Raw genomic sequence first — 16,536 nt, forward strand, 5'->3', positions numbered from 1 at the left:
CCTTCTTCATTCTAAATATACATATTCCCCTGTTAATTTCGGATAAAGTCATTTCAGGTGGGGATGTGGGTGTTGGCTCAGAATAAATACATGGCATAAGGCTACCCCCTAATATTTTTATAAAGGTGAAAAAGGGGTTAAAATTGACAACAGAGACAAACTTTAAGGAAGAAGAAAAGGGAAAGGTGGCACGAAATTGCATCATATGACTCGAAGAGGTGGGGAAGGGAAGATGGCTGTTGTTGCCCAATCGCCTCTGCCATATGCCTAAGGGGGAAGGATGGATGGTGAAAGGCGCAGGTGATCTGCTCCAATCTTTTATAGCACAAGCCAGCTGGCTTTAGTTCCTTTCCTCTCCCCCACCAACAAGAAATCCCTCAGGCTTTGTTCCATATTCACCTGGTTCTTGCAGCAGTACAGGCCACAAATTCCAAGAATCTCAATCAAACTTTCTTGCCTTGTGTGAAAGAGGCTTGTTCCTGGGGAATTACTAAAATACATCAAACAAACAAACAAATAAATAAATAAAAATACAACTGAATGCTTTACATGGGGCCATGTAAGTCCAGATACTGTTGTGTCAGTCCAACACACTAATGATGTAGATTGGTGAGAAGCCACCTGGCACCTGTTCCAGAAGGTGAGGACTGGAATGGAGGTACCAGCCCTTCCCCTCTTGCAGGATATGATCTGAAAAAGTGCTTTAGAAAGTAAAAGGGACAGAGCAGCAGCAGGAAGCACTAGATAAAGGATGACTTTTTAAAGCGGAAAACAATGTGGAAGAGAGCAGTTTCATGGCATTTGCCTTGATATGACTAGGGAACAAAAAAGAAATAAACACATGCAGTCACATGAAATTAGATCTATTTCCAAGTATCTTTTACTCACTGTCAGCCTGAGGACCACCCATAGGTCTGTACTTTTAGTTCCAGCTCATTTTCAAGAGGCAGAAACAATCCCAACCCTCACAAAAACAGACATCTCCCTTCAACAAGGTCTAGGTCAAGACAGCGAGGTGTAAAGAGAGCCTGGAACTCCCTTCTCCTGCCAAATGAATTGTGTTTATTTTTTTCATCTACATTGCAAATCAACAATCTCCTTCAAGGAAGGTCATCCTACCTAAAAGAAAGTGGTTTTACCCAGTGGCTCACAAGAGGATCACTTTCTCAATATAACCAAATACACACAATGTTAAAATAGAAGCATTCATTCATAAAAGGCCAGGATTGATTTTCATTAATGGGAATTGTATTGTCCTTAAGAGTTAAAATTTAACTTAAATAATCTGACCAGATAATGATATAGTTAGGCTATGCTCCATCAAAAAAACTTAAAGGGAGAGAGAGATTTTAAATGTTGGGATATCCCTTATTTTTAATTCACACTGTACTATAATATATCTGTTTACTTGTCTGTATCCCCCTCTAGGCTGTGAGGTCCTTGAAGAAGAACCCGAGTCTTCCATTCTCTGTATCAGAACCTAGCATATAGCTGCCTGGCACATCAGTGGCCATCAAAACATTGTCTAATGAATGCTTTTATGTGTAGTAAATAGAATAGAACATTTTCTGTATCTTGTCAATAGAAATATTGGAGGGGAAACTGATATGCAGGTACTCGGAAAGCAGCATGAATGGAAAAGATGACTCTGCTCTTACAGGGTTTGAGTAAGAGCCATGAACTCCAATAAAGGTCTATGTCTGCCCACAGGAGACAATTCCATTAAAAAAAAAAAGAATTGTACAAGCTAGAGACAGTCCTGCTTTAAGTAATGACTAGAAAGAGTAAACTGTTAGGTATGAGGAACAAGAGAAGTTGCCTTACCAACCTGATGCCACCACAAAGAGAGTAAAAGAAATTATGAAGTTTCTGATTTTAAGAACAATGGTGTTAGAGACTGTTTTTCTCTGGATTCTTAACATAGGGTTATGAGCCTATAAAATAAATTAATACATATTTTTAAGTATAAAAAGAACCATGTAAGAAAGCCTTAGCCTTAGCGTTAGACCTGATCCCAGGACATGAGTTACATAATCAGAGATGCATAAAGAACTGGAAGAAACTTAAAAAGTCTTAAAATTTCACTTCTGGAAGGGACTTTAGAGATAGATCATCTGGTCCAATAATCACTTCACCAAAAAGATCAGGGAGATAAAGTGACTTGCCTGTGGTTAACAAAAGTAGGTCTAGAATGGATTTGATTTTTTTTTCTGCCTTTACTCTAAGACTCTTTGTGCTACACCCGGCTGAATTTGTCATTATGATAAACAAATCTTGATTACACACCCTACAATGTGGAAGAGGCAGAGACAAATTGAATTGGTTAATAGTCACTGTCTCAGGTATTCCAATGCACCTGAGTAAACAGGAAATAGGTACCTAAAGATAGACAATATGAAGTGGCTTATAAAGGGAGGTTTAAAGACTTAGGTTTCTGAGCGCCAGTGCTGAAGCCAAGGTGAGCAATCGGTAGGCTTAGGCCTGGGGATGCAGTGCCTCTTGTGGGCCAACAATTGTGGAGGGAACCCGAGTCAGGTGACTGAGAATGCCCAGCAAAGGCTGCAGGCCGGTCTAAGCTCACAAAAGCATTGTCAGAGGAATCCAACTTCCAGGGCCCTCTCCACATAGAGGTTAGGCCTTTGGAATCAGGACCCAGATTGCAAGAATGAGTGGGCTAAGGCCTCTCCACATCTAGCTCTGAACCCCAGAAGGCGGAGGCCAAAGCAGCTCTCCAAAACTAAAAGAGGAAGGGCAGAAAGCAGTCAAAGAAGTTGAAAGATGGCGGGTAAACTAGGCTGACCCCACCGAGCAGCCGGAAGGGCAGGGGGCGCGGTAGCGCGCAAGCCCGCAGGAGGCTGGGCGGGGCGGGGCGGGGCGGGGCGGGGAGGGGCGGGGAGGGGCGGGGCCGGAGGCCCCAGCGCCGCCTACGTCGGGCTGCGTGTCAATGGGGTGGGCGGTGGAACTAGGCTGCGGCTGCGGCGGCCGTGGGCCCGGCGGAGGGGGAGGCGGGGCGGAGCCGCTGCCACCCGGATTTGGATTTGAACGATTAAAAACTCCTGGTGGGCACGGCGGCGGCGTTTAATGTGTGGCGGAAGTGCCATGCGTCCCGGCTAGATGAGGATCCCGGCACCCGGCCGCATCTCCACACCATGAATTACCCGGGCCTCGGGTCCCCGCGGAGCCCCGAGCACAACGGCCCGGGCGGCGGCGGCGCCTGGGAGCTGGGCTCGGATGAGGAGCCGGCGTTCAGCGGCAAGGTCTCCTGCTTCGAGCACCTGCCCGGCGGGGACCCGGGCGACGGCGAGGTGCCCCTAGCCCTGCTGCGCGGGGAACCGGGGCTGCACTTGGCGCCGGGCGTGGAGGACCACAATCACCACCTGGCGCTGGACTCCTGTCTCAGTGACGAGAACTATGAGTTCAGCTCGGCCGAATCGGGCTCCTCGCTGCGCTACTATAGCGAGGGTGAGAGCGGCGGCGGAGGCAGCTCCTCGTCGCTGCACCCGCAGCAGCAGCAGCAGCCGCCGCCTCTGGTTCGGTCGAACTCCGGGGGCGGCGGGGCAGCGGGAGGGGGACCAGGGGAGAGGAAGCGCAGTCGGCCCGGCGGCGCGGCCGCCCGGCACCGCTACGAAGTGGTGACGGAGCTCCGCCCGGAGGAGGTGCGCTGGTTCTACAAGGAAGACAAGAAGACCTGGAAGCCCTTCATCGGCTACGACTCGCTCCGCATCGAGCTCGCCTTCCGGACCCTGCTGCAGGCCACGGGTGCCGGTCCCCAGGCCCAGGACCCGGACGGCGACCATGTGTGCGGCCTGGCCTCCCCCGGGGGCCGGGCCTGCGGCTCCGTGGAAGACGACGAGGAGGACAGCGCCTGCGGCTTCTGCTCTCGCCTAGCCGGGCACGAGACCGAGATAGAGGAGCTGGTGAATATCCAACCAGTGTGCGTGCGGGGCGGACTCTACGAGGTGGATGTGACCCAAGGAGAGTGCTACCCGGTGTACTGGAACCGTGAGTAGCCGGTCGGGGGTGGACGCGCGGCGGCCCCTCTCTAGAAACAGGCCAGGGTTTGGGCGGGAGGGCACCTGCCCTGCCGAGAGGCGTCCGGGTGGGTCTGGGACTTGACCGCCCGCGGAGAGGGCGGCGCGTGAGGCCTGGCGTTTGGTGGGGAAGGATGGAGATCCGGCTGGGATCGCGAACAGGTGAAGGTATTTGAGCAGATGGTCAATCCCAAACTGCCTGGAGTCAGGAGGAGAGAATACTGATGGGGTAGCGCCTCTCAGGGAGCTGGGTGCTGCTTTCATTCCGTGGAGGGGATCCAGAAACGGACTTCCAGCCCGAAACGTTTAATTCTGAGATCCTACCAGAGCGTTTTCCACCTGGGGACCTGATTCGACCCCGTTTACCTGAATTGTTATATAGCAGCATGTCCTCTGGAGTGGCATGATTTGAGGATCTATCTGCCTGAGAATCAACAGTTCAGCTAGGAATTTAGGAAAGGAAAATCTTTGGCGGGAAAGGAAGGCAGATAGGTTGTTCCCACGGGGTGCGTTCGCGAGAGGTGGAAAGCACTGCGTGAAGCAACTGAAGTCTGGCAAGTGGCCCCACTCATTCTATGTAATATGCATTTTTGTCTCAATGGCTTGTTTTTATGTTTTTATTATTGCCTCTTAACCTTGAAAAATTTCAAGATCTGTCCCTTGGTTTCTTCTGTAAAACGGGGATAAATTGTACCAACCTCACAGAGTTGTAAGGGAGATTAAGTGAGATAATATACATAAAGGGCTTGAAACTATAACATATGTGTTGTGTGTTAATCGCTCCTTCGTTAGGCAACACCACATTAGTTTTATAATTAGAGTAAAGAGAAAATATCTGCTAGTGCATGTAGCAAATGTTACATATGTAATATATAGCAGATAAACAGAGACTGGGCTACCAATAATTTGTAATATCCGATTTTAATTTTCATGGGCCTAATGGTTTAACTCAAGCGTCTTCCCTGGTTGTCTCTAGCCTCAGGTCCTCCATACATCTTTAAATATTGTGTCTTCTTTTATGTATATTGATGGTTTGGCTTCCTTTTTATGTGTTTAGTGTCTTATGGGCAGAGTCCCTCAACTTTATCTTTCAACTCACAAGGCCTAGTGCAGTAAATATTCAATAGATGTTAAATTGCATCAGTGATTCTGATAATGTTAAAAATTCTTATGTTAAGCATGAGTCACTAAGATAGCAATTACAGCATGTGCCAAATCACCAAATAAAATAGGCATAGCAGGAAATTTAACTTCTTACTACTCTTTAGGTGACACTGAAGGCATTTGTCACCATCGTTACAAGGTGAGATTCATGTGTCATCTGTCACATTACTTTTTGGTTATAAGCTCACTAAGGGTAAAGTATGTTTGTATCCATTAGTTTATTCATTTGTTTCATGCTTATGTATGAAGTGGCTGTGAAAGCATTAGGAATGGTAGAAAGGAAAATCCTTACTCTTAGAGAGCTTCCCACTTAATCTTTTCTTCAAATGACCTAAACATCATAGATTATATATGTAAAATATATTTTAAAATCATAGATTATATATATATAATATATTTTTTAAATTAATAGTTTTTTTTTCCCCCTAGAGGTAGAAGTATAAAGACTTAGTGGAATCAGAAAGTTGGATAAAATGCAGGTCTTCTTGGAGAGAGGACTGGGAACCAAAGGATGAATCTTACCCTTAGAACAACTGAAGTATAATCACCTAGAATACTGTGTACTTTAGTTTATGATAAAATTGTTAATGTTTGCATAGTGCTTTACTGTCGTTTATAAAAGGATTTTCATCTTGATTATTTCCGAGTGCTATCAAATTAATACTAACATGAAGAAATGGACTCAATAAAATTAATGGACTTGTCAAAGGTCACACAGCTAAGAAATGCTATAGCAATACATAGTCTAGTGGGGGAATAAAGTGCAGTGTCCAAAGAGCATCTGATCCATCCAAGGGTGAGGAGTATATCAGGAAAGCTTCCCAGAAGATATGAGGGTGATTACTAAAGGATAATTTTAATAAGGAAGAAAAAAGTGGAGAGAAAGGAATTCCAGCAAGGTGGAGTGACATCAGCAAGGACACAGACATAAAACTGCATGGCAGTTTTAAGGAAATGGGCTCCACCTGCAGGGACCAAGACACATCAGAATGGATTTGGAACATGACAACAGAGAGGGCATGAAGCCTGGCATTTGTTCCAGGACAGGATGGAGATCACTTGTGAATGGCTCATTTGGGGAGAGTAGCTGGAAAAGGGGCAAGAGGGAATGTGCTAAGGAGTTTGGACTTTATTTTGTGATTTAATGGGGAATCAGACAATTGAAGGTTCTGTTATTTAGGTGATTAGTGACAGTCTATAGATTGGATTGAAGGGTTGGAAACAGGATATGATTAGAATGCTAGTGTCATAAATCAAGTGAAAAATGGCGAGGGCCTTTCAAAGTTAACCTGCAAGGAAAATGGACTTAGCTTTCATGAATCTTTTTTCCTAAAAAAGCATATCACCAATTGGCTGATTAATTTTTGTTAACTGGCATAACAGCAGCACCTATTTCGACTCCATTTTAACATTTTCTAAACAGTATTATGAATGGTACAACCTGTGGATGTCCAATGCCCTCATAAAAAGCTACAGTGAAAACAGTAATGCTTCTTGTAGCCACTTATAACTTACCATTTCTCACAAAATCCCATATAACTTTGCTCTAATTGAATCTTCAAGTCTATTGTATTATATAAGTTTTCACACTCTGTCAGGAAGTTTCAATCCCAGTATGATCTCTGCAGCCCTTCTTCAAATGCAAGCATTAAAGTATTTTGCAGGTTTTGTCCTTACCTCTTATTTTCTTTCTGGAAACTTTCTGATAATGAAAGTCTTTTAAAAAAATTTTTTTTAAATTTAAAGAATCTAACAAGTTCCTATTAGCATGGTGTTAGGATTCAAGTGGTCATTTCAACTTACAACCTAACTGAGCCCACTGCATCTGGATGTTAAGGCTAACAAGTAGGCCAAGCCTAGTCTAAAAAAAAGGCATTAATTTATATTAATTTGTCCTTCCTTTTAAACCCTTATTAACAGATACAGTTTAAACTGGTTTACAATAAATAAACAGAAGGGGAACAGAATTTATCATCTGTGTGGAGAAAGCGAATATTGCATATGTAAACAGTATTAATTACAAGAAATCTGTTTTTGCTTTATTACATTTAGTTATTCTGGCTGCATGTGGACATGTCAGATCAAAACTGATCATTGCTGAGTGATGTCTAAATGAACTCCCTTGATCCCAGGGTTCTCCCTAAGTTGTTTATATCCACCTCATAAGCTTGTTTTAAAGATTCTTATTTGTAAAGTACTGAGCAGTGATTAATACATAGTACTAGGTAAGTGTTAACTGTTATCTATGTAGATCTCAAAAACTATATACCTTATTTTTTTTTAAGATTTATTTATTTCTCCCTCCCCACCCCCCCATTCCCCCTTGTTGTCTGCTCTCTCTGTCCATTCACCGTATGTTCTTCTGTGTCTGCTTGTAGACTCATTAGGCAGCTCTGGGAACTGATCCTGGGACCTTCCAGAGTGGGAGAAAGGCACCACCTCAGCTTCCCTTCTCTGCTACGTCTTCTTATTCTCTCTCCTCTGTGTCTCTTTTATCATCTTGTTGCACCAGCTTTCCACATCAGCCCTCACTTCTGCTTTTCTACAGGGAGCTTTTCTACACAGGGTGGTATTCCCATGCAGGGCCACATTCCCACGTGGGCCAGCTTGCCCTCACCAGGAGACCCTAGGCATTCAACCCTGGACCTCCTCTATGGTAGACGGGAGCCCAATTGGTTGAGCCACGTCTGTTTCCCTATGCCTTATTTATAGACGCTTACTTGGAGGTTAATAAGGTTGACCAGTGCAAAATTGCTGTGTCCAGGATTTGTTGTTATTGGCCTGTATCAGAGATGAGAGTATGTGTGTAAAGAAATGGTGAGAAAGTGGCCAAAACATTTAGTAAAACCGATGAGAAGGCAGGTGGAACATTCTAGAGAAATGAGCTTAGAAAGTATAGTCTCATAGCAGTAGGGAATATGTAATTTCCATTCATTGACTAGAACTAGAGTTCTTTAATTTACCAAGTCTTTACATGAATGTGTAGTTTCCAGAAGCAATTATTAGCTATAAGCTAGTGATTTTTCTCCTTGTGCACAAATGAGGCTGACTTGCATTATTATAATTCTAAACCATTTTCATTTTCACTTTAGAAAATAGCCAGGTAATGTCATGGTATATTAGAATGAAAGGAAAATAATATTCCAATAAAATGAGGTAGAAAAATTAGGTCTTTTTCAACAAGTACCCAAATTATATAATGTTTATTAATTTGGCACAGATGTAACCATCTCTCTTAGGTCTTTTTCATTCAAGGGATATTAACAGTCCATTATGAAGCACAAGCATTATAGGAAAATAATGGTGTGCAAGGGGATAAAATCACTCTTTCTTGATCAGTTTCTGCCTCCAAAAAAGCAGGACTATAGGGGGTAGAGGCCAGTATTGACATGCCTGACCTTGAAAATAGTGTTACTCATTTAACTGCATTACACTCCATGCACCCAGCCTGGAAAGGCAGCATTGGTCTGTATTGTAGCCCTGGCTCCTCACCTTTTGGGAACCCACCATAGTCTGCTTTAGACTGCATTTTTTTTTTAATATGTATTTTTTATTTTTAAAGAAGCTTTAGATTACATAACTGTTACATCAAAAATATAGGGGATGGGAAGCAGATTTGGCTTACCCGATAGAGTGCCTGCCTACCACATGGGAGGTCTAGGGTTCAAACCCAGGGCCTCCTGACCCATGTGGAGCTGGCCCATGCTCAGTGCTGATGCATGCAAGGAGTGCCATGCCATGCAGGGGTGTCCCCCGCCTATGGGAGCCCCATGGGACAGATGGGTGGAACTGTAAGGAGAGCCACCCCGTGCGAGGAACGTGCAGCCTGCCTAGGAGTGGCGCCACACACAGAGAGCTGACGCAGCAAGATGATGCAACAAAAAAAGAGATGCAGTTTCCCAGTGCCTCTGACAAGAATACAAGCGGACACAGAAGAATACACAGCGAACGGTGACAGAGAGAGCAGACAACTGGCAGGGGTGGGGGAAAGGGGAGAGTAATAAAATAAATCTTTTTTTAAAAAATGTATATATAGGGGATTCCCATATACTCCACCACTCCCCCTCCCACTCTTTCCCCCCATTAACAACATATTTCGTTAGTGTGGTACATTTGTTATAATTGTTGAACGTATATTGCAGCATTGCTTCTAACCGTGGACTATAGTTTACCTTAGAGTTTATACTTTGCCCCACACAATTTTATAGGTTTTGACAAAATGTATAATGGCCTATATCCATCATTGAAATGTCGTGAGGAACAATTCTGGTGTCCTGAAAATGCCCCTATATTGCATCTATTCTTCCCTCTCCCTCCCCTTGGGACCTCTTGTGGCCACTGCCTTTATATCAATGATACAAGTTCTTCCATTGCTAGAATAATAATAAGTCTATAAGAGAATCATTTTATCTTGAGGATTTGGGAATGGTGATACCCACTCTTTCTAATTGAGAGTGGGTCACAGTTTGATATTATTTATGAATTCAAAAAAGATATTGATTATATTTGTAAACTGGTCTGTTCCTCTGAGCATGATACCCTTTGATTGATTTAAATTCAAAGGCTTTATGTTTACTTGATTAAATCAAGATTAGGGCTTTGATTCGACCATTTCATTAGGGTGTGCAGGGTTGAGTCCCTGCCCCCTTGTTGGGCCATATATATAAAGAGACTCAATCAAGCAGACGAAAGAAGAAATAGAGCAATAGGGAGAGTTCCACAGACTCAGAAGAGGAATGAACTTTTTATCCTGTGGCCTAGAGAGACATGAGCCATTCACCTGATAATTTACAGCTGACCTTGTAAAGAGAACAGAGTAGCTGAGCCCAGGAAGAAATGAACTCTCCAGCCTCCAGCTGAAATCAGAAGAAGCTGGGCCTATTGGAGACTTAAGAGGAAAGAAGAAGGCTGAACCGTAGCTGATATGGGCAGCCATCTTCAACGTGTGTCAACAGACTTTGAATGAGAAAGTACCTCTTATGGTACCTTGAGTTAGATTCTTTAGGGCCTTGTAACTGTAAGCTTCTACCCCAGATACCCTTTATAAAAGCCAGGAGTTCTGGTCCTTTGCATCAGTATGCCTTTGGCTGACTAATGGGACCTTAGATCCCAAGGGACTGATGGGTGGAACTGTTTTGCTTGCAGTTGCAGACATTCTGTTCCTTGGGATAGGCGTTGTCCGTCATTATCCCCTTGTTGGTTGTCCTGGATGAATCCAATGAACTGGAGAGTAGGTGTAGCAACTCTACTGAGATTCAGGGCTCCAACAACACATCAACAGACCGAAGATTTAAGTCTCTGTGACTTAATTAGCACAAGGACATTATATGTTCTTATATGTTCAATTATATGTTAAATAAAAGGGGTAGAAAAGCCATGTGTAGGGAAACTATAAATGATAGACTGCATTTTTCATTGACTATGAAATGAATGATATGAATGACTAGTGGCATGTATGGACTTAACCAAGGTGTTCAGGACTTCTCTTTCACTTGGTATTGTACCTTTAATTTAAAAACTGATCTACCTATATCTGTCCACCTTATTTATATATGGCTTAAATGTCATAATGCATGTTTGTGCAAGTGCTTTATATAAAAACTCAAGAGTAATTAGTGATGTTTTCTTTCCTCTGTCAACCCCGTCTTTACTATTTTGTTGTAAAAGGAAACTTTTGTACTCTTCCCTCTTCCAAATTTTATTTCCTGGGCCTTTTATCCCTAAAATTAGGTACCCAATTTCTTATTTGATAAGAACTTTGATATCTGAAACCCTGAGGCTGATTGTTTTCTGTAGAAAACAAAAACACTAGATATTCTGGTCAAGGAATCTTGAGAATTATGGCGAAAATAGAGGGGGAAGAAGGGAAGAGGAAAATGGGGAATATATTCACAGGAAGCTTAAGATGAAGATTATTGAAGAAACAGGGAGGTGTAGGTAGTTCTTGGAATCCCTCATAGTTAAGAAATCTAAGACCTTTATCTTTTCATGAGTATAATGGAGTTTAAACTGTGCATGTTATCAAGAAAGACTGTCAACACTTAAAATTACTATAGGTAGTCCCTTCTTTTTTAATACAATACATTCCTAAAGCTCAATTAAAAAGTAGAACAAGGAAAAAACATTTTTTATAGCCATTATATAACCTAAAAGTCTACTTTTTTGGGTCTGCATTGGCAAAGGGTAATTGTATCCACAAAACATGTTTATCACTGAAAAATGACTGGATTAATGATATGGAGAGCATATTCTTTTATTTGTTTTGCTTTTTTTTGTTATTGTTTGGTTTTTTCAGGAGTCACTGGAAACTGAACCCAGAACCTCCATGTGGGAGGCAGACACTCAACCACTTGAGCCGCATCTGCTCCCTGGCCAATTGATTTTTTTTAAATAAATCAATTTTATTAATACATATTAATAAGGCATTCAGTTTATCCAAAGTTTACAATCAGTGGGATTTGGTATGATGACATAGTTGTGTGTTTCACTTCAATCATTTTTAAAGCATTTTCATTATTTCAATAATAAAAAACAAACAAGGAAATTCCTCACCTCTCAATATGTTTCCCCTGCTGTACATAGCTGTTCTTTCTCGCTTTTCTTGCACAATTATTTGTTTATTAAGCAGATTTATAGAGATATATTCACATACTGTATGATCTATCCAAATTGTTTAATCAATGGCTTTTAGTATAATCAGTGTTCTTCACTCATCATCTCAAAAATTTTAGAACAATTTCATTAATTCAAAAAGAATCCACACCCCTTAGCATTACATAAACATTACTCTAACTTCATCTTTATAATTGATTTATATTTACATTTTATATAAATGGAATCACAATATGTAGTACTGTGTCTGGACTCCTTCACTTAGTATGTTTGTTTTGGTTTGTTTTGTCTGATATTAACATTTTATAGTATTAACCTACATTTTTTCAGCTTCAAAGAAAAACAGTCTTATGTATGCAATTTTACCCATATTCATATTTCACATAATATATATTTAGTTCATAATAGGGCAGTCATACAGTATTTGTCCTTTTGTGTCTGGCTTGCAACACTCAACATAATATCCTCCTTATTCATTCATGTTATCATGTTTCATAACTTCATTTCTTCTTACCACTGTATAATATTCCATTGTGTGTATACTCTGAAGTTTGTTTATCCATTCATCAGTTGATGGACATCTGGGTTTCCAACTTTTGCCTACTGTGAATAACGCTGCTATGAACATCAATGAGTAGGTGTCTATTCGTGTCACTGCTCTCAGTTCTTCTGGGTATATATCCAGCAATGGTATTGCTGAGTCCCGTGGCAAGTCTATACATTTAACTTCCTTAGGAACTGCCAAACCATCTTCCATAGTGGCTGTACCATTCTTCAGTCCCACCAACAGTAAATAATCTTTCCTATCTCTCTAAATGTCCTTTCCAACATTTACAGTTTTCCGACTTTTTAGCAGTGGCCTGTCTAATAGGTGCGAAATATCTCATTGTAGTTTTGATTTGCATTTCCCTAATCGCTAGTGATATTGAACATTTTTTCATGTGTTGCTTTGCCATTTGTATTTCTTCTTTGGACAGTTGTCTTTGCAAGTCTTTTGCCCATTTATTAATGGGATAGTTAGTATTTTTATTGTTGATCTCCTTATATATCATGGTTATAAAAGTTTCATCAGATATATGATTGCCAAATATTTTCTCCCATTGAGTCGGTGGTGGCCTTTTCACCCTTTTCACAAAGTCCTTTAGTGTGCAAAAGCATTTAATTTTGAGGAAGTCCCACTTATCTATTTTTTCTTATGTTGCTCATGCTTTGGGTGTAAGCTTTCAGAAACCACCACCTTCCACAAGATCTTGTAGGTGCTTTCCTACATTTTCTTCTAGGAGTTTTATGTTGTTTCTATATTTAATTCCTTGATCCATTTTGAATTAATTTATGTATAAGGTGTGAGATAGGGGTCTTCTTTCTTTCTTTTGGATATTGCTATCAATTTCTTCCAGCAGCATCATTGAATAGACTGTTGTGGCTGTTAAGCTGGGTGGGCTTAACAGCCTTGTCAAAAATCACTTAACAGGAACAGGTGTGGCTCAAGCAGTTGAGTATCCACCTCCAACATGGGAGATCCCAGGTTTGGTGCTCACTGCCTCCTGAAAAAAAACAAAGAACAAGCAAAATAAAAATGCCAACTTAGGGAAGCTGATATGACTCAGTGGTTGAGCACGAGCTTCCCTTAGACAAGGTCCTGAGTTCAGTCCCCAGCCCCCACTACCTCAAAAAAAAAAAAAAAAAAAATTCACTTGACTATAGATGTGAGGATCCATTTCTGAGTTCTTGATTCAATTTCATTGGTTAATCTATCCTTGTGCCAGTATCATGCTGGTTTTACCACTGTAGGTAGGTAATATGTTTAAAGTCAGGAAGTGGGAGTCCGCCAACTTCATTTTTTTAAATCCATTTTTGGATATTCAGGGCCCCTTACCCTTCCAGATAAATTTGATTGTTGGCTTTTTGATTTCTGCAAAAAAGGCTATTGGGATTTTTATTGGGATTGCATTGAATCTGTAAATCAGGTTGGGTAGAATTGATGTCTTAATGATATTTAGTCTTCCAATCCGTGAACACATTCTTCCATTTATTTAAGTCTCCTTCAGTTTCTTTTAGCAATGTTTTGTAGTCTTCTGAGTATAGGTCCTTTATGTCCTTAGTTAAGTTTATTCTTAAATATTTTATTGTTTTAGTCGCTATTATAAATGGAATTTTTTTTCTGATTTCCTCCTCAGAATACAAATCAGTAGTGTATAGAAATGCTATTAATTTTTGTGTATTAATCTTGTATCCTGCCACATTGCTGAATTTGTTAATTCTAGTAGTTTTGTTTTGGATTTTTCTAGATATAGGATCATGTTGTCTACAAATAGTTAAAAATTTTACTTCTTCCTTTCCTATTTGGGTGCCTTTTATTTCTTTTGTATAGCCTCATTGCTCTAGCTAGAACTTCTAGCACAAATATTGAGTAATAATGGTAACAATGGACATCCTTGTCTTGTTCCTGATCTCGGTGCGAAAGCCTTCAGTCTTTCACTGTTGAATACAATGCTGTATATTTTTCATATATGCACTTTACCATGTTGAGAAAGTTCCTTCTATTCTTATTTATCAGAGTGTTTTTGTCCAGAAAGGGTGCTTTCTTTTGTCAAATGCCTTTTCTGCATCAATTGAGAGGATCATGTGATTTTTCTTCAATTTATCAATGTGGTTTATTACACTAATTGATTTTCTTACGTTGAACCACTCCTGCATACCTGGATAAAACCCACTTGATCATGGTATATAATTCTTTTAATGTGCTTCTGAATTTTGTTTGCAAGTATTTTGTTGAGAATTTTTGCATCTATTAGAGGTATTGGTCAGTGTAGCAGTTTGGCATTGTTTATGAATTCCAAAAATAGTTATTGGACTATGTTTGTAAACTGGTCTGTCAGAGGTATCACTTTTAATTGGTTAAATTATTATTAGGACTTTGATTAGGCCACGTGAGTAGGGCATTGAGTTCCCACCCCTAGGTGGGTGGGGACTTAACAGAGAAAAGACATGGCAAAGGATAGAGTTGGGAGTTTTGAGCTGGAACCCAGGAAGTGAACACACAGGAGAAGAATGCAGGAATAGAGACAGCTCCTTAGACATGGCAGAACCCTCGAGGAGAGAGACAGAGCCATTCACCTGTATTCTACAGCTGGCCTTGTGGAGAGAGCACAGCAGCTAAGCCCAGAGAGAAACAGAGCCTGGGAAGAAAGGAACCCAAGACGCCTGAACTCTTGCCAGGTGTTGGCAACCATCTTGCCCAAGCACATGGCAACAGACTTTGGTGAGGGAAGTAACTTTTGCTTTATGGTCTGGTAACTGTAAGCTTTTATACCAAATAAACACCCTTCATAAAAGCCAACAGATTTCTGGTATTTTGTACCCCTTTGGCTAATACAGTTGATAGTTTTCTTTTTTCATAGTATCTTTATTTTGTTTTGTTATTAGGGTGATGTTGGCATCATAGATTGAGTTTGTTTGGTGTGTTTATTTCCTGTTCAGTTTTTTGGAAGAGCTTGTGCAAGATTGGTATTAGATCATCATTGAATGATTGGTAGAATTCACCTGTGAGGCCATCTGGTCCCAGGCTTTTCATCTTTGGGAAATTTTTGATGACTATTTGAATCTCTTCACTTGTGATTGGTTTGTTGAGGTCTTCTGTTTCTTCTAGGGTCAGTGTAGGTGGTTTGTGTACATTTTCTAGTTTTTTGGCATACATTCTTATGAGCTCTCTTATTTCCATGGGGTCCTTGGTAATGTCCCCGATCTCATTTCTGATTTTATTTTTGTCTTCTCTCTTTTTTCCTTTATCAGTCTAGCTAAGGGTTTGTCAATTTTGTTGATCTCAAAGAATCAACTTTTGGTTTTGTTGATTCTCTTTTGTTTTTTTCGTTCTCAATTTCTTATTTCTGCTCTGCTCTCTACTATTTCTTTCCTTTAGCTTGGTTTGGGATTAGTTTGCTGTTCTTTTTCTAGTTTCTCCAGGTGTGCAGTTAGGTCTTCAGTTTTAGCCCCCCCCTTTTTTTTTTTAATTCCCTCCACCCCACCCCCCACCCCCATTGTTGTTTGCACTTGCTGTCTGCTCTCTGTGTCCTAGCTCTTCTTTTTTAATGTAAGCTTTGTGGGCTATGCATCTCCCTTCAGCACTGCCTTGCAGTGCCCCATAGGTTTTGATATGTTGTCTTCTCATTTTCATTTATCTCAAGGTATTTACTGAATTCTCTTGCGATTTCTTCTTTGACCCACTGATTATTTAAGAGTGTTGTTTAATCTCCATGTTTATGAATTTTCCCTTTTCCATCCATTATTGATTTCCATCTTCATTCCATTGTGATCAGAGCAAGTGTTCTATATAATTTTGGTGTTTTAAAATTTATAGAGGCTTGTCTTGTGACCCAGCATATGGTCTATCTTGGAGAAGGATCCATGGGCACTTGAAAAGAATGTATATCCTGCTGTTTTGGGGTTCAATGCTCTACAGATGTCTTTTCGACCTAGTTCATTTATCCTATTATTCAAGCTCTCTGTTTCTTTCTTTATTCTCTTTCCAGATGTGATATCCAATACTGAGAATGGTGTATTGAGGTCTCCAACTATTATTTTATTGTAGACGACCTGCTTCTGGGTCGGGGTTTCCTACGTAGCAGAGCAGCTCCCTCGCTGCCATCTATTGAAAGTCAGCCCTCAACACAAGGGTTTGCCCCGGGGGCTTCGTGCACTCCTCTCCCAGGGAAGGAGAAGGGAGCTCGGC

At 41.1% G+C, this 16,536-nt stretch overlaps 1 protein-coding gene across 8 annotated transcripts in view; it reads left to right on the plus strand.

Moving 5' to 3' along the window:
* Positions 1-2,922: 2,922 nt before the first annotated feature.
* The window catches only part of DDHD1 (DDHD domain containing 1), a 92,085-nt gene continuing 78,471 nt past the window's right edge, over positions 2,923-16,536 (plus strand). For 3 of the 8 annotated variants that reach the window (XM_004449327.4, XM_004449329.3, XM_058293414.1), the window contains exon 1: positions 2,944-4,002. In XM_004449327.4, coding sequence (XP_004449384.1) covers positions 3,150-4,002 — 853 coding nt within the window. In that variant the 5' untranslated portion in view covers positions 2,944-3,149. Of the gene's footprint in view, positions 4,003-16,536 lie in introns of all 8 variants that reach the window. The other 5 variants (XM_012518652.3, XM_004449328.3, XM_004449330.3 and 2 more) reach the window with 4 other exon arrangements.

Source organism: Dasypus novemcinctus, chromosome 3, assembly GCF_030445035.2.
Source record: "Dasypus novemcinctus isolate mDasNov1 chromosome 3, mDasNov1.1.hap2, whole genome shotgun sequence".
Taxonomy (NCBI): Eukaryota; Metazoa; Chordata; class Mammalia; order Cingulata; family Dasypodidae; genus Dasypus; species Dasypus novemcinctus.